Source organism: Idiotropiscis lumnitzeri, chromosome 7 (assembly GCF_059441095.1).
Source record: "Idiotropiscis lumnitzeri isolate Australia: NSW breed Sydney's pygmy pipehorse chromosome 7, RoL_Ilum_1.0, whole genome shotgun sequence".
Lineage (NCBI taxonomy): Eukaryota > Metazoa > Chordata > Actinopteri > Syngnathiformes > Syngnathidae > Idiotropiscis > Idiotropiscis lumnitzeri.
In genome coordinates this window covers 5,990,218-6,009,165 of record NC_142397.1, presented here as the reverse complement: position 1 = coordinate 6,009,165, position 18,948 = coordinate 5,990,218, and the positions used below count along the sequence as shown (strand labels likewise).

Genomic DNA, 18,948 nt, shown 5'->3' with positions numbered 1-18,948 from the left:
TCAGTACTTGAACCAGTTACTGAGGAAAAAACATACATTTAATTTTAAATAAAAGTGAACTAAAGCACACCAACAATATATATGTCGTTGAAAAACAACAGTATTTAAAAAACAAAACATAAACAAGGTTTAGTCTTTTAATTTTTTTCAAGATTGGTGGGCCGGATTAAAACGTCTAACGGCCCGCATGTGGCCCCCGGGCCGTAGTTTTCCCACACCTGGTCTAACGGAATGCCCACCTCTGCATATTATACTGATGGGGTTCTCACACTTTTTTAGAGAGGTAATTGATTTATTATTTGACTATTATGTCCATCTGCTTTTTTTCAAAATGATACAAGAAAATTTGACTGCAATTTTGACGACCCCTCGTGTACAGTTGATCACCTAAACTGCTCAAATTAAAACATATATCAAAAGAGCATACAGTATAGCAGGTACACACACACATCCTCGTTTTTGCCAATTGTGAGGTCCACTTAATTTTGGTACACACACACACACACAAACACTCGCCACGTAGCCTTGAACCGCTTCAACCTTAAGATAGCTTCTCCTTTCCGCTCTCTTATCGCCCCTCCTCAAATCTCCCACTGCATTCTTGACATGCCTCAGGGAGACAAGGGGGTGGGGTGGTGGTTTGCTGGTGGTGGTGTTTGTGTGTGTGTGGTGTGGGGGTGTGTGTGTGTGTGTGTGTATGGGGGGGGGGTCTTCGGGATCACAACAGGCTCACAATGGCACTGGCTGCAGCCATTGTCCGTGTGCACTGAGGAAAAGGCCTTGGTGCTTGCATCTCAAAAGAATCCCAGATCTGCTGCAACAGCATTCAAACAAGCCCATTCAACCCCACTTAGCGATTTGCAGTGCCGCATTCAAAGTCTCTGTGTACAATTTTTTGGAGCTCTAGAGAAAATAAATCTATTCAGGCTTTGGGATTTCAACAAACTGATCTCAAGAGAATGCCAGGAAATAGTCCAAACCTTGTGGGAGGCACGCCAGGCCCGATGCCTCTCTGTCAACCTGCCAATGCAACACTACCATCTACTGGTAGAAGCACCACAAAACCACAACAAGAGAACAACAGATTATTCCAACAATTGAAAATTCAAATCATTCATTCCATCAATCCACCAGTCTTCTTTAGGTCACGGGAGCCTTGCCAAGCTGACTTTGGGGGAAAGGCAGACTGAAACATGGACTGGGACATGGCTGCCAGGATGGCCGAGTGGTCTAAGGCGCCGCGTTCAGGACCCAGTCTCCCCAGGAGGCCTGGGTTCGAATCTCGAATTTCCCCATTGTGGGACTAATAAAGGGAATATTATTATTATTATTATTATTATTATTATAGTGTGTTTATTTTATCTTATAAGAGCAAACATATTTAACTCTTAATCAATGAATGAATCAACGAGCAAACGAACAAGATGCCTTAGTTGCCTCCTGAATGCTAATTATTGATCTTATAAAGGAATTTTGGACAATTATATCCTTCAGACTTTAGCTAACCTGTGCGCTAAATAAAACAACGTAAGAATCACCAACGACAGCGATTTTGAGCCAGCATTGCTTTGAGGTTGAAATTCATAAACAGTGGTGCCATGATGAGTTTTTCAAGATGCAAGCTGTCACTCAGTCGAGTTTTGTGTTCAAATTGCAAGCAGACATTTGCGATATTAGACGAGCTTTGTATGGTGGCAATGAACTCATCACACTCACAAAAAGCAACAGTTTGGCAGGCAGAATCGCTGAAAGATTATTTGAAAAGGAGGCTGCAAGTGGTTCATTGCCACTTCCAGTTAAGCTTTAATGTCAAATTGAGCATAAAATAGAGAGAATTCGCAGGGGTGGCCATTCCGTCAGATGTTATTTTGTTATTACAACATTTTTATTTCAAAGTACAATATTATATAGTGCTATTTTTCTTATTAAAAACAGGCATTGGATTAAAGCCATATGAATTCATTTCGACAGAGAAAGATGATTTGAGATTTGAAAGTTTTGAGCTACAAGCATGATCAGGGCGCAAATTAAAGTCACACGTCAAGGCACCACTGGATTTTAACTTCCTCTCGGTGTAACAACCAAGTGTCCGGATAATTTTCTGCATACAGTCCAACACAAGCTCCGTCATGCAAAGCAAAATCCCCCAGCTTTCAGCTGACTGCACCTTGTCCGGCCGTGTGTATTTCCTGTTACGGACGCATTGAGTCACGTCCTTCCCGCTGCCTCCTGCAGCCTTCACTTCCCTCCAGCTGTGCAGCCCCAACTTCCATGACGGCCAGGTTAATAGCCGGGTCAAGATAGCTTAGCGCTACATTAGCTCACTAATCCCTGTTCTTCACTCCGGCTAACCTAACCTTGTGTATCTCGAGTTCATCTGACACAGATAAGTGCTGGATTACAGCGGCCCACCAGAGCTTGGGAACACTGAGGAAAAGCGAGTGTGGAAAAAAAGCCTTTGATGCACACTAGAGACGCAGGAAAATATTAAAGAAGAGAAATACAAACTTACTGAGGTGTAGCTGGTCTTGCCAACGTTGTGGTTCTGGTTGTAATTGAGGTTCTGGTTCTCCTGCTCTCGGCACTGCAGCCCTGCCAGGTGCCTCTCCAGGGCTGCCCAGTCCATGGTGGGCAGAGTCTCTTCTTCTACACCTTCCTCTTCTCTGTAACTCCCCATACGTCCCACAGTCCCAACACCGCCTCCTCCTCCACCTCCGCCGCCCCCGCCCGTGCTGCGGCTCCCCCTGCCTTGACTGAAGCTTTGGGGCCTGGGCTTGGGAGTCCCGGTGAGCCCCCCCTGTGGTGTACCAGGGGAGTGGAGGAGGTTGCTGCGAGGCAAAATCACATTCCCATTTTGTTTAAGTTCCTCGGGGACAGCAGCGATGGTGGTGGCGGTGATGTGCCCGCCAGGGGCCGGGAGGGGCGGAACAAACTTCACATCCTGCAATTCTTGGCCGAGGCTGCGGCTGTTCTTCCTGTAGCCCTCGCTGACCTCGTCGGGCCCCACGGCACCACCTCCGCCTTCCTCCTGACGGGGAGCCTGCGGAGAGGCGCAGTCGTCCCCGTACTCGCTCTCCCACTCCTCCATCACCTTCTTCTTGTACTCTTGGTAGTCCTCGTCTTCCTCATAGTCCTCAAGAGTGACAAGGTCCAGAGAAGGGGACGATTTGTAGTCATCCAGCGTGGGCAGGTCAGGAGAAGGGGAGCAGGGAGTAACTTTGTTGGAATTGGACTCTGAGCTGGAACGACTGGACGCGTCGCTTCCCAGGTCCATCCCATCTTCCCGGTAGTCCTGCAGCAACACAAGGAAAGTCAAATCAGACATACAGTTGGATGGATACATGTCCGTGAAAAAGGTAACAGAAATGTACCCTGTGGAGATAATTATATCAAAGTTTTAAAGGCAAATTTCAAGGGTACAAAATTACCACCTTTGAGCCAACATGGTGCAATTATTTGGGGAGAACAGTGTACAGGAATCTCTAAAAGCTGAAAGGTGAAGATTTATTTTAGTGCTTGTCCTCAATTGTGAGCCAGAGTCAGCTGACTTTAGATAAAAGGTCCGCCATTTGCCCATAAATTCAAGCCGATGGGCCATTTAGAGTCTTCAGCGAGGCTAGTATACATGTTTTTGGAATTGTGGGTGGAAACTGGCGTAATTGGAGAAAATCCACGCGAGTAAATCATTAGCTAATGTTGTATTTGAACTTTTTTGGGCAACAAGAAAAAAAAAAAAAAACGCAATTTTTAACAGCAAGTCGAAAGTGCTGTCACTCAACACAGAAAGTACGAAGCCAAGATTTAAATTGCGAACTTCGAAGCTGTGAAGCACATGTGCTAACCACGATTCACCGTGCTGCCCGCAGCCAGTTTCAACCAAATGTAATACAAACTTGCATGCGTGCGTTCTGAGCCTTTCCTTTTCATAAATTGTGGTGCAGCAGGTGCACTTTATTACATGAGAGAAACTTCAACACTCAGAGGTAACAACTTGTACCTTCTACACTACAGGAACAAAAAGCTTTTCTAAAAGATTTTCTAATTAGAGCACTTGTTTTATAATGACCAATTTCCATCAAATTAAATTTGAATTGTAGAACACTTTTTAGACGTTCCAGAGACAAAAGGTACTTTCCTAATCTATGAATGAAATAAAATAGCAGGAATGAAAAAAAAAAATTGCAGCTCCTTTGAGAATTGTGAATGTAAGTACATTGAATTATAAGATAAGATAAGATGTCCTTTATTAGTCCCACAATGGGGAAATTTGAATGCATTCGTTCACTCATTTTCAAGTGCACTAATCCTTATTTAGGGTCACGAGTGAGCTAAAGCCTTTCGAGGTGGGGTAGTCTACACTCTGAACAGACTGCTTGAAAATCTCAGGGCAGCCGTAGAAATGACATAGCAGGTACACTGCTAGTCAGTAGTACAAAACAACAATAGCGTAATTAACTAGCGGTTCGTAAGCATCCTAAATTAGCGATGAAATATGATTTTGGGATGACACCACCAGTCGGGAGTCCATATAAGATGAACGTAACGGAGAGAAGCCTGTAAACCAGTAATACGGAAATTGTTTTTTTTCTTTCATCTGTGCGGACCGGTCCAAAGGTGCAGGCGGACCATTACTGGGCCGCGGCCCGGGGGTTGGGGACCTCTGCTTTAATGGACAATCTACACCAGGGATGTCCAAAGCCGGTCCTCTAGGGCCAATTGTTTGAATCAGTTGTGTTGGAGGAGGGAAACATCTAAAAAATGTAACATAATGGCCCTCAAGGACAGGATTTATACACCCGTGAGGTAACTCATAGAAATAATTGCACGTTACTAGGCATGGTGTCACTCAAGTTACAATGACTATCCTCAGTTAAATCTGCTCGGGTGTTCGAGTCCAGCAAACCTCATACTTCCCATTTCCTGTCCAGCAGGAACTTCCTGTCTTTTCATAATTTTCCAGCCTCGCCTCTTTTGGGCCACTGATTGTTGTAAACATTCCATTTGGAGAGAGCGAAGCGCACACAGCTGCATAACCTCTGCATGATAACCCAAACACCAAAGCACGACAACAACACGGCCCCACGAGGACGTAGCAGAATGTTACGACGGCTTTGAATGAGTGACGCGGCCGTGTCACCACATATTCACAACGCACCGACATGGTCCAGCGGCAACTGAGCTTTCGCGTGACCTTGACTCTCTGCCCTATCCCCGCCTTCTCCTTCTGCAATCACCAACTGACTGATTAGTTCCCAGGTAATGAAAACGTCCTCACTGTTTACATCCCTTCACATATCTCCACCTGACCCGAGCGCTACTTCGCATTCGTCAGGGAGGTGCCAAATTTCTGTGCGGCGCGGCCGCAAATTTATGACACCTTTCGGAAGAGAGCGACATTACGAGTTGCGGGAAAAAAAAATAAAATGATACATAAAGATGGACTATGACGGCTTTGAGGAAGAGTGCCTGTCTGTCGCAGAGGCAAAACATAATAAAAATATTATTAGTCATCATTTCCAGCACGTTTACATCAAGCCTTTTGGGCAGGAGAGGAAATTTACAGCCACCAGACACTTCATTAGAGACACCTGCGCGATAACAGAAAAGGATCCACTGTGTCCTTGATTGTCTTTTTCAGTTTTGTGGAAGCACACTGTACCATAATGACAGCTGTTTCTAATATTTTGTCCACCATTTTGGCTTCATGGAGGAGTCGGTATACTGAGCCCTCAGTATCATGTCGTTTTTATGCTATAAATAACAACACTGAGGCTTAATCGCGTAAATGAAGTGTGTCAGAAAAGTTCCAGGACTGATGCCACAAAGGATATTTCAAATCCAAATCTGGAATCCAACACAACCCCATCGTCACGGCTATCTTGATGTTGTCCACATGTTCAAAATGGGACCCCTTGATGGCCACCTTGATCGTGGGGAAAAGGGGGAAAAATATTTCACACATCGATGTTCTTCTCTGACAGATGCTCAGGGAATTGTTAGACTGCGCGTTGTAATAGTGGAGCACACTTGCGTCATATTGGGCTTTGGACGAAGCAAATGCCATCTATCGGCTGGTGCACACTGAAAGAGAAAACTCGTAATGTGTGTTTGAAAGTCCTCTTTTGTGACGCAAATCCTGAAACTTTTCTGACATGCCATAAACACTCTCAGTGTGATGTAACAAAGTTCCGATACTTCCACGTCTGATTTGGATGAACAATATATGAATAGAAACACATCACAGCGTGAAGTAACACAGTTCCACTACTTTTACTATCAATTTAAAGAACAATATATTCGAAACACCTCCGACCAAGTGTACTTCTAATACTTTTACCATCAACACTGAGGGACAACATACATTATAAAAACACCTCTACATTTAATTTAATGCACATCCACTAAAACTGTATATTGTGGCAATTAGAATTGAGTATATAACCTTTGTAAATGGAGATTTATTTTTCACAGTATTATGACTTCTAAGGATAAAACTGTCGCTTCAAATATTGCAACAATTGTGCAGGGGAGTTAGAAATGAAAATGGGACTTCATTCAAATATTGTTAAATGCTAAATGCTTACCCATTAAAGCAGACTGTTGTTTGTGCTTATGCACCAAACAGCAGTTCAGAGTACCCACCCTTTTTGGAGTCTTTGGAGGGTGTGCCGGAGAGCGTTCCCCCTGGAGACTCCCCCGTTCTGCTGGGGGACTTCAATGCTCACGTGGGTAATGACAGTGAGACCTGGAAGGGCGTGATTGGGAGGAATGCCCCCCCCCAATCTGAACCCGAGCGGTGTTCTGTTACTAGACTTCTGTGCTCGTCATGGATTGTCGATAACGAACACCATGTTCAAACATAAGGGTGTTCATATGTGCACTTGGCACCAGGACACCCTTGGCCGCAGTTCGATGATTGACTTTGTAGTCGTGTCATCGGATTTGCGGCTGCATGTTTTGGACACTCGGGTGAAGAGAGGGGCGGAGCTGTCAACTGATCACCACCTGGTGGTGAGTTGGCTCCGATGGTGGGTGAAGATGCCGGTCCGACCCGGCAGACCCAAACGTATTGTGAGGGTCCGCTGGGAACGCTTGGCAGAATCCCCTGTCAGAAAGAGTTTCAACTCCCACCTCCGGCAGAACTTTGCCCACGTACCGGGGGAGGCGGGGGACATTGAGTCTGAGTGGACCATGTTTCGTGCCTCCATTGTTGAGGCAGCCGATCAAAGCTGTGGACGTAAGGTGGTCAGTGCCTGTTGTGGCGGCAACCCCCGAACCCGCTGGTGGACACCGGCGGTAAGGGATGCTGTCAGGCTGAAGAAGGAGTCCTATCGGGCCTTTCTGGCCTCGACTCGGGACGTTGTGAGTCGGTGGGGAGAATACTTCGAAGACCTCCTCAATTCTACCGACACACCTTCCTTTGAGGAAGCAGAGCCTGAAGACTCCGTGGTGGACTCACCTATCTCGGGGGCTGAAGTAACCGAGGTGGTTAACAAGCTTCTCGGTGGCAAGGCCCCGGGGATGGATGAGATCCGCCCGGAGTTCCTTAGGGCTCTGGATGTTGTGGGGCTGTCATGGTTGACACGCCTCTACAACATTGCGTGGACATCGGGGACAGTGCCTCTGGATTGGCAGACCGGGGTGGTGGTCCCCCTTTTTAAGAAGGGGGACCGGAGGGTGTGTTCCAATTATAGAGGAATCACACTCCTCAGCCTCCCTGGTAAGGTCTACGCAGGGGTACTGGAGAGGAGGGTCCGTCGGGAGGTTGAATCTCAGATCCAAGAGGAGCAGTGCGGTTTTCGTCCTGGCCGTGGAACAGTGGACCAGCTCTACACTCTCTACAGGGTCCTTGAGGGTGCATGGGAGTTCGCCCAACCAGTCTACATGTGTTTTGTGGACTTGGAGAAGGCGTTCGACCGTGTCCCACGGGGAGTTCTGTGGAGCGTGCTTCGGGAGTACGGGGTACCGAGCCCCTTGATACGGGCAGTTGGGTCCCTGTACCACCGATGTCAGAGTTAGGTCCGCATTGCTGGCAGTAAGTCGGATTCGTTTCCAGTGAGGGTTGGACTCCGCCAAGGCTGCCCTTTGTCACCGATTCTGTTCATAATTTTTATGGACAGAATTTCTAGGCGCAGTCGGGGCGATGAGGGGATCCGGTTTGGTGACCTCAGTATTTCAGCTCTGCTTTTTGCAGATGATGTGGTACTGTTGGCTTCGTCAAGCCGTGATCTCCAACTGTCATTGGAGCGGTTCGCAGTCGAGTGTGAAGCGGTTGGGATGAAGATCAACGCCTCTAAATCTGAGACCATGGTCCTCAGTCGGAAAAGGGTGGAGTGCCCTCTCCAGGTCGGGGAGGAGATCCTGCCCCAAGTGGAGGAGTTTAAGTATCTTGGGGTCTTGTTTACGAGTGAGGGGAGGATGGAGCGAGAGATCGACAGGCGGATCGGTGCAGCCTCCGCTGTGATGCGGACGCTGTATCGGTCTGTCGTGGTGAAGAGGGAGCTGAGCCAGAAGGCGAAGCTCTCGATTTACCGGTCGATCTTCGTTCCTACCCTCACCTATGGTCACGAGCTGTGGGTCGCGACCGAAAGAACAAGATCTCGGATACAAGCGGCCGAAATGAGTTTCTTCCGCAGGGTGTCTGGGCTCTCCCTTAGAGATAGGGTGAGAAGCTCGGCCATCCGGGAGGGACTCAGTGTCGAGCCGCTGCTCCTCCACGTAGAGAGGAGCCAGATGAGGTGGCTCGGGCATCTGTTTAGGATGCCTCCTGGACGCCTCCCTGGCGAGGTGTTCCGGGCATGTCCCACCGGCAGGAGGCCCAGAGGACGACCCAGGACACGCTGGAGAGACTACGTCTCCCGGCTGGCCTGGGAACGCCTGGGCATCCCTCCGGCAGAGCTGGAAGATGTGGCTGGGGTGCGGGAAGTCTGGGCTTCCCTGCTGAAGCTGCTGCCCCCGCGACCCGACCCCGGAGAAGCGGCGGATAATGGATGGATGGATGGATGGATAAAGCAGACCAATATTGCAGTATATTAAATACTCGCATATGCATGTACGCACCCACCCACTCACAAACACTGCATTTGTCATTTTTCTTCTGTCCTCCACATTTTAAGGTTAGTGCATTAATAGTAACGACTATTTTGAATGTAAACAAAAGCAACTTTGTAGTGCTGAAATACACCTTATACCGCGGTGGTCACTTAACACGCCACGCAAGTCACCATCCCGACGTGGGGCTGCTCTCCCCTTCTGGGCTATGTCAACGTTTACGTACGTCCTGCAAAAACTACAAACACCCCCCTCACTCCCCCTGTTTTTTAGTCTCTCAAAAAGTGAGAAGACCGCTTTGCATTGCTTCCACAGCACCGGTCGTCTCTCCACAAAAAAAAGTCCTAATCCGATTTGTGCAGCCTTGGAGCAGAACAGCGTCTGTCTCGCCATAAAAAAAAATAGTATGAACCAATACCGGCGCACGATTGCTCGCGTGAACTCTTTCGCAATATTGTAATCAGTTAAAGTGCCTGTTTATGAGCGAGAATACGAGAGGGAAGTGAGGAAGGGAGGGAGGGAGGAAAGGCACATGGAAGACAGCATCCTGGAGCTGTCGAGTTGATCCACGGTGGGATTAACGAACACCATGCACATATACACACAAGCAAGCATCGCCCCCCCCCCCCCGAAACACACACACACAAACAGCCTGGATTTTGTTTGGTCACCTAAACCGGCTGCATGCACACTGACAGCTGCACCGAACCTCCCCGCCCCCAACGCACCCCTCCCCAAATTAGAAAGAGGCTTGCAGAGGTTGCGACTCTTTTGGTGTTTTGCACAAAACAAGGAGGTGGCGAGGCACCATCGTATCCGCCCTAGTGACATGTGTGCACGCGTGACATCACCACCTGCACCTTTCTGAATGAAAAAGGCGCATCTCATTCTAAACCAATTTGCAGAGTCATTCGCCGTACGGTTATGATATGTTAAAAAAAACTCCCAAGAGGACCCTTTCAACGCCTCCCTCTAAATATACAACCGCACACGCGTGCACATGAATTCGCCGGCAGTGACAGAAACGCCCATAAGAGCTCCATACCCCATTCCCGGCATGCATGTAAGCGAGTGCAAATTGGACATTTCTACTCACTGTCATCATCTTGCAAAGCTTTCACCCCCCGCCGCGCGTCTCAAGACATTGTCAAAGTGTACAAATCGCAGCTACGGGGCTCTTTTCACTTGTCTCCCAGCAGCAAGCAGGCAGCAGCTGAGGATGTATCCTAAAGGCGACTGCTGGCGGTACCGGCTCGGCCACCGAAATGATAGACAGCCAAGCGAAGAAGAGGACATCTGGGTCCCGGCATCGCGTCTTAGTGTCTGCGCTCGGGAGGAACGCGAATGAATGAATCAATGAATAAATAAATAAGGAAGCTCGTGGTTTTAAATCCAAAAGGGTCCGCTCCTTTCACGCGCGCCGAGTTCCGTGCGTCTTCGTGGAGCGGACGGAAAGCCGGGAGCGACTTCACAGCCCACACACACTCAAACGGTCCTTATAACTTAAGTTAATGATCACAATTTTGCTGACCACCCACACCCTTAACAACATATACATCGTCTTCTTCAAAAGCGATGTGCGCGTCTGGACTCTGTGAGAAAGTGACGACAGAAGACAAGCACTGACCTTGCAAATGGGAGAGAGAGAGCGAGAGAGAGAGAGAGAGAGAGAGAGAGAGAGAGGGAGGGGGAGAGAGGGAGAGGGAGGGGTGAGGGAAAGGAAACTATTTGGGTGAATTATTAAACACTTCTGCTGTTCTGGATTTAGAGCCTCAGATTCATGTGTTATTGCGGGTGTCAAACTGCGAATTATCAGGTGTTGACCGTAGATTTAAGTTGTTAATATCACAAATGACCATAAGATGGCTGACATGTCTTTATTGCAGTCACTTATACGCCGCTATATTATAACGAGAGTAAGCCTAATATTTGTTTTCCCCATTTTACTAAATGAAAAATTTGAGCGAGTTCATTTTTTGTAAAAATAAATAAATTAATTAATTAATAAAATAAAAATTATCTACAAAATTAACTCTTGCCCTTAATGTTGATTTCGTGTTCAGCAGTTTTGTGCCGGCCTTGAATGATATATATATATATATATTATATACCCTGATTTGAAGACTGATCGTTTAGTGAGCTGGTGAATATTCTTTTTTTCCATTTGATGTTTTTTTGACTGCCAAATTCATTTTATTGTGTTCTGTAACTTTATACCCAACCGAGCTAGCCAACCGATTTAATAGACAGACAAATGTTGCTCAAATTGTCATTGCAACAATGTTCCACCATAAGGGGCCATTTGGGGGCCCTTTTCCCAAACCTTTCACCAGGCTCGCCTCTCCATGAACCCACGCATTTACAAGATGATGATTAAAGAATTGGATCAGCATCCCCTGAGTGCCGCTGTGCCGGGAAACTCTCGGCGAGTCACTCTGCTACTGCAATGTACGCTTTGCCAGCAAAGAATTGTATTTGTTTGAGGCACATGAGCAGGTCTCAGAAATGGTGTGCTGAATGTAGAATAGCGACGCAGTTCATCCATGTAAAAACGGACCGGTACTTCAAAGACCACTGACTGGGTTTCTCCTCACATTACAGTGGGGACAGAACCAACTGGGATTTTCCCCAAAGTAAAGACAGCAGGAGTCCATACTAGTGCTGACACTCCATTCTCCGTCCCTCATGCTTTCCACTCTCTTATCAGGCCATCCACTCCTCCTCTCCACTTTGTCTCCCCGATTCCCCAAACAGTACTTGGCAATAGGCAAGAAAAGTGAAGAGTGGTAAAGTCGTCTGAGGGCACTTCTCTTTTTTCATCTTGACAGAATGTGAGCAACGAGAGTTTATATGATCTCCAGACAATTCAGTGGCACTTATGTGTCAAGATATTGTTCACTCCTGTACATGCTCAAGGTGGCTTCTCTTTTTCAGGCTATTTTTGCTTTGTCTATGGGGGTTCCAAAAGTACGGAGTTGGACCAAGTTGCAACAGGCCGCACAGATGAAAGAAAAAAAAAAATACCGTACTTCCAGTTTATTTATTATTCAAGGCTAAAACATATTTTATTTTGAAAAATGACCGGGCATTTTTTTTAAATTTCAGTTTGTTGGTTACATCCCGAATAAATTTCTACGAGAATTCATGGAGGTGTTGAGTGAAGGTGAAGGGCAAATCCAATGAATTTGGGGCGGCCGTGGCTCGGAGGATCAATATCTTTGGGGCACCACTAGTGGTACAAAAAACATCGGGGAAAAAAAGCACAACCCATTTTAACTTTACATTACTGCCACCTACAGGACAGAAGTGGAACAAGCTTGATCTGTACTCTTGTGAGCCATGCTTTTTCTGCAAAGCAATCCATAAAATTATTAAGACCTTTTTATGTACTTTAGGTTACACTGATGGTCACAGGAAGTTCATCACCAGATCAACCCAGAGGCGTGACATCTGTCAAAGTGACATTCAATTGGATTTGACTTCTCGCCAGTGGTCAAAACAACGTATCCGCCATCTACGACATCTATTGGAAAGCTTCTACCAGCTCTAAAGCAACGGTCCATCCACTGCGGCTATCTTCTGGCAGCAATCACTGAAGGCCTATTACTGACAGACAGATAAGAGCAGAGAAATGAATACCGCGTAGATAACACAGAAAAAGTCGGAGGAACATCTTCCTCTGCTTATATCCGTCTCACGGGCTCACTCCTGACAGACAGTGAGAAATTAAAACTGTCTGGGTTTTGTCAGGAACTCGCCGACTCTAACGGAGAGACACTAAAAGTGACCTTGGAGGCTTTTTTCTCTCTCCTGTGCTGTCTCGCCATGAAATAAGACACAACCAAATGGCAGAAAATAAAGTGTGAGAAACCTGAGGCATGCAGAAGGGAAAGCGTCCCACTTACAAAAAAAAAGGCCCACGGGAGGCAAAAAAAATACTTTACAATCAAGCTGCTTTCTTTAAATTAAGATTCATTTGGAGAAACGTCATTTATTACAGCCTTGATTGAGGTCAATACCAACGAAAAGACGGTCTAAACAACGATATCGCGTATCTCGTCATTCCCATGGCAAATGTCCACGTTAACGTTCTGAGAAGAAGAACATTAACCTGAGTGCATGCAAATAGCTTTCAAATGAGATGCGGAAATTGGAGGCAATGCAACACCAGTTATAAGTGCATGAAAGAAGATTACTCACTCTGGGGTATATTTAGTCCTTTTAATGCTGCCGCGTTGGCTTCAACTTTTCAAAAACAACCTGACTAGACTACTGCTGACCTTACACATCAACATGCTTAGACAGGCAGACAGAGAGAGCGCGTGCGAGCAAGAGAGAGAGAGAGAGGGAGAGAGGGAGAGAGAGAGAGAAAGAGAGACATAGACACAAAGAGAAAGAGAGAGAGCTAGCTAGCTCGAGAGATAGCTATAGCTAGCTCGCTAGATAGATAACTAGCTAGCTAACTAGCTAGCTAGCTAGATAGATAGATAGCTAGATAGATAGATAGATAGATAGAATTTTCTTTAAAGTACTGTATTTGTATTATATGTATCCATTTCATTTTTGGCTTAATAGCTCTTAATCACATTGTCTAATTTCGTTTCATAATAACTAACCCATATGTTGTTAGTTTATTTTTTTACTGTTGAAATTCATATTGCAGAAGAAATCTCAATTAATCATTCTACACTATGTGAACCTTAAAAAGTGGCCACCTTTGAAAGGGGGCAAAACCAGCTTGTTGCATCTGGACGAGTTCATCGGGACGCAGCCTGTTGATGATGAATAGAGATGTCAGACTGGCACAATAAAGGTCGACTCTTTTAAATGGCTGACTGACCTGCCTTTTTAAATAGAATGGGTGACCAAACCATTGAGAGCAGCCATCAATTTCCTTCCGAAAAACAATGATGATTTACTCCATTCAAGTCGATGGGCTCGAGCGCAGAGGAGGAATTGTTTTGTGGGGCCTTCGCATGAAGTATCTTTCATATGTTTGTGTGCTCGTGCTACTAATACCTGGCAGCAATATATTGATCTCGTGTTCTGTACAGCAATTTCACTTGGTAACCAAGTGTGAAATGAATTGTGAGAATAACATCTTGTACAGCGTTGGACAATTATGCTCAGCCACGAGATGCATTTGAATGGGAGGCATGTTTGACTCAAAGCGAGCATGTATGCCTCACGGTGTAATCGAGCCTGGATTACAGAGGCAAAAGGGACAGTTGGTCGGCTGCTAACTTTTAGATAGCTCAAAGTCGCAATTCTCAAAGTGCTCGAGTGCATTACTGTACGGCAAGATGGGCGTTAATGAAGCTCAAATCAACATGGTGCTGACAATCACAGTAGAGAGTGAGTCAATGATGATCGGTTTGTCTTGAAAAAGATGGTATGAAAGACAGTTGGAGTCAATCTCCTCCTGCTCAGGGTCATGAGCTGGAGACGATCTCAACCTAAGGCAATTTTATTGAACCACAAAAACATGGCACGATTGTCAAGGAACAACTAGTTTGCCACAACGAAAACAAACGATAATAAAGGAGAGCGTGTGGCTGTTTTTTGAGAGGATGTTGGCAGCAATCGATTATTCGGCGTATTCATTCACCGCACCTGTGCATTTTGGCGACAGAGACTCTCCTCACTTTGCTTTTGTACACACAGTGCACCCAGAATCTCTTGAGTCAGATGTCATAGACAAAGCTTCCTAACTGAGAAGAGAAAACCCTTCGCAAGCCCTGGGAGAACATGCAACCTCCCCACATAAAGCCCAGAAGCGAGAGTCATACATTCCCCAACCCTAATAAAGTACAAAAAAGCAGGACACTTCCTGTAACAATTGTGGGGGCAGAAATAAAAATAAAAAAGTTTAATTCAATCATTGTTCTTAATACGATAGGGCAGCTCAATTTAAGGCCTGCTTCCCCTGTGGACTGCGTCCAGCAGAGTTGGGAAAAATCAGCCAGGTCGTTAATGAAGTTATGACCGCCATCGTTTGCTGTGACTGAGGATCTTATCGCCTGCGAGATATGGCAGAGACCTACCCGAGACCGATTTGGACTGCGGCACACTAATTCTAATTAGAGCAAAAGAATTAGACCAGTCAAGACAGGCTTCCCGCGGGGGACTGTGTACCGTTATTGAGGACTTGCTTTAGGGATCATCCACGGGGAGGCTTCAGAGTTTTTATGTCATGTTGATATTGAAAGAAATTTACATTTTGATCCTTCCTTTTCCTAATTAATCACCACCGTGCGCTTTATTAAAATCAGTATAAAATACACTTGCCGGCCAGGTACACAATATGTTGAGTCCAACTGAATATAAAGTTTCCAAATTGAGATCCAAGCCCAATTAAAAAAAGATCAATCTTGCCATTTCATTCAGTGTAAACAGAGTATTAACGTTTGTATTCGTTTTCAGACCAAGCCACTGGAATAGGTACAAGTTGGCGCTTTCGTTGGAGGTCTATGATCAACTGACTGCAATCTTCCTCATTCGGCCATGGTGTAATATTTAATTACATTATGAACGTATACTGGTAGCGTATGTGTCTACGGAGGACCGGACCTGCCAAAATAAAAAATAAAAAACAAATATTAAAAAAATATATATATTGAACAAATTAAATAAAAATTAAAAAAAACTAACAAGAAGTAAAGAAATAAGAACAAAAATATGTAATACAAAAAATCTCAATAAATCGAAAATTAAAAAAACATTTAATAATTAAAAATAAAAAGGGGAAAATAAATTTAAAAAATATAAATACAATTGAATATAAATGTATTCATATTTTATATTGTTCAACTATATATATATATTTTATTTTTATTTATTTATTTTTTTTATTTTATTTATGTTTGATTTTGCCAGTTATGGTCCTCAGCAGGTCAGCTCCCAGCTTTGCAGTCTGCCCAAAGCAGAGTACATGTCCAGTCATATCGAGCCAGCTAAAGTCCACTCTACGTCCCCAGTTGCCTTCCCAACGCTGTCAATAAAGCTTCCGGCGTGCCCCGAGCTCAGCTTTGCAGTGGGCAGACGTCCACCTGATATACAGCCCACACCAAATTGGTTCATTTCTCTAGTGTTTTTTGTGCAGAACCTGCACCTGCTGTTAGCCACTTCCTCTCATAAATGGCTAAATGTCCAGAGAGTAGCGAGGAAGAGCGACGGCGGTGATTGATGAAGGAACTGAAGCCATGCGGGACTAAATGAGACGGAAGGAACGAGTTGGCGGTAAATGACAAACTTTTCTTTACCTTTACAGAATGGATCACTCCAATTTGGGAAAAAAAGTTCTCTTGGAAAGTATCCACGGATGCCACACTGCAGGTTGGACCAGTCAAAGATCATTTTATCCTCTGATAAACTGCTACTTTGTTCAAATTAACCCAGATGGTCGGGGTTAAGCATATGGAAGCTAATGTTGTGACAGTTCAAACCAGAGAGGAATTTTCTCTATTTTATTTCAGGCACCTTGTTGGGCAGCTATAGGGAGGATGGACCTCATGGACATTGTTTGAAACTTACGTGTATTTGTGAAATACTTCTCAAAAAAGAAAGGTGCTCGGCAGTATAAAACTGACAGAGTGAGTAATTTTCTATTAGTGCCATGTTTGTGCTTTGTGTATTTTTTGTCAGGCACCTTGGTGGGTAGCTACAGGTCCATGGCCAAATGATTTTTGTTTTATGAGTCATTGGTCCTTGTAAGATTTGTGGGCTTTGTTTGCAGCCTTTATCATTTCATTTTTACACCGAAGCCTGTTTGTGATGAAAATATAACACCGTAAAATGCAAACAGAGTGATTCATTGTTGCTATTTAATTTTACATCAATCTTTGTCATCTTCCCTAGTTGTAGCTTTGGTGAAAACTCCTTTTTTGTTTTTATTATTCCAGAAAAAGCCTAAAAATTGTGTTTAGTTTCGCAAGGATCAAGGACTTTTTGTTTGCAGGGTGGTTGCCTCGAGCGCAGAATTTGATTTGGACAGCTGACCGTGAGGCGTCTTCTGTTTGCAACAATGCCAGCGTACAAAATGTTAGTTTTTTTTAGCTTACTAAAACAGACTGAACATGATTTTGGGGTGGTGTTTTGTTGATTTAGGTGCGTCACGGCAAATGATAAACAAGGAATAATACCAATTTAAAAAGCTGACGCTAGAGAACAGGGCAGGGTGCTGTCAATGTTTCAAATGTTTATGCACAAACTGACACGCTCGCGTTGCTGATCATGCCAATTCATGCATGATTGCACAGAGAGCTGCATATAGAAAAGGTCAATCTTTCCATTAGTTTATGTTATTTCATCTAATTCAATTGACCGCTAAACCACCCCTATATTCAAAACGATCCTGCAGTAAAAAAAATAAAATAAATAAATAAAGTGGCCCCACTGTAATTACTCAGTTTCCCTTTAATGTTCATTCAGCTACCACAATATCTTACCATTTTACATATACGAGTAAATTAAATGTAACCCAAGTCCTTACGAAGAAATCCTGGACTCCCTCTTAGACATTTTCAAGTATGTCTTCATACAAGCTCATCAAATAATTTTTTTTGTTTAATATCACTTAATTCTATTATGGTACTCCTTTATTTCATCTGATTATTTTATTTCCATTTACATTGTCAGACTTAATGAGTTTATTCGTGTAGGGTCAACATAAGGCTACTCAGTTAACTCGATTTTCTCTTCCGTGGAATTGGCACAGTCCAATATTCTTGGTAGTAACGTACCATATTTCCTCATAGCAAATTATTTACCCAACAGCAGAAAGACATAAAAAGGAGTGGCGTGGGTTGTCTCTGTTAAGGAAAAATACTCATATCAAATAATTGCAACGACAAAGCAGGCTAAATATTGGTTGTTGACCATTTACACACAAATAAATAATGAGACTTAATTAAAAAAAAGTGTCAGCGCCAGGTTTAAAGATACCACCCTTCAAATATCAGGTAAAAATCTTCATGACAGCGCAATTAAAATCAAGCAACTGACATAATGTGGTTGCACAAGTTTACACCCCCCCCCCATATAACAGGGATGTGGCAGTGTTCAGCATTAATCAATCAATCACTTTAAATGGGAGTCAGAACGCACCTGTCACCATGTGACGTGCTTCTGAGTATCTCCAAATAAAGTTCAGCTGTTCTCATGACATTTTTTTGCTCCTTGAAGGTTTTATGCTAACATTAAGTGTGATTTGAAACTCTTCATAAATCCCTCCACCTTGAGTTATTCTTGATGCTGCCACTACCATGATTCAATGTAGGTATGGAGTAATTTTGGTGATGACCAGTGTAGTTTTCCCATTTTGTGTTGGGATAATTTTGTGAATATATATATATATTTTGTACTCACTAATGACCACTATTTTCCACTTTACACGGGAACTGTAAATGGATACCCAATGCATGTATAGTTACCCATTTTTTTTTAACCCTCAAGAGCTCATTAAAGATTTAAAAGGTTACTTTTGGAAAGCATATTCAACCCAGCGGCCCCGGGCAGACATTCAGAGATTATCTGAGGATGAATTAATTGGGGGCAGAGTGAAGGAACTGAGATCAGATTATGGTAGTTAGAAGCATAATAGCCACATTTTATCAGTGGATTATAGTGCATAATACAACAGTGATGATTAGCGCTAATCCATGACCATGGAGCGTGAATAATGGAGAATCAGTCAATAAATTGCCGGCGTTTTTATAAAATGCTTGATTGGGTTCTGTATTTACATCTGCTGCGTATTAACCAAGGCTTCCTTGAGAGATAAACGTACGGCCCTGTGGCAATCTGCTCGGCCGTCGCTCAACGGCAAGTGAGTCATACTGGAGCTGTGCACCACTGTGATATTTGCGATTAAAAGATAGTGGCTGCGTTGTTTAAAAA

General features: G+C 44.4%; 1 protein-coding gene across 1 annotated transcript in view; it reads right to left on the bottom strand.

Moving 5' to 3' along the window:
- Positions 1-18,948, bottom strand: part of schip1 (schwannomin interacting protein 1) — a 202,803-nt gene that overhangs the window by 35,535 nt on the left and 148,320 nt on the right. Inside the window, exon 9 of the mRNA XM_088300538.1 lies at positions 2,513-3,292. Within this exon, the coding sequence (XP_088156664.1) occupies positions 2,513-3,292 (780 nt within the window). The remainder of the gene's footprint in view (positions 1-2,512; positions 3,293-18,948) is intronic.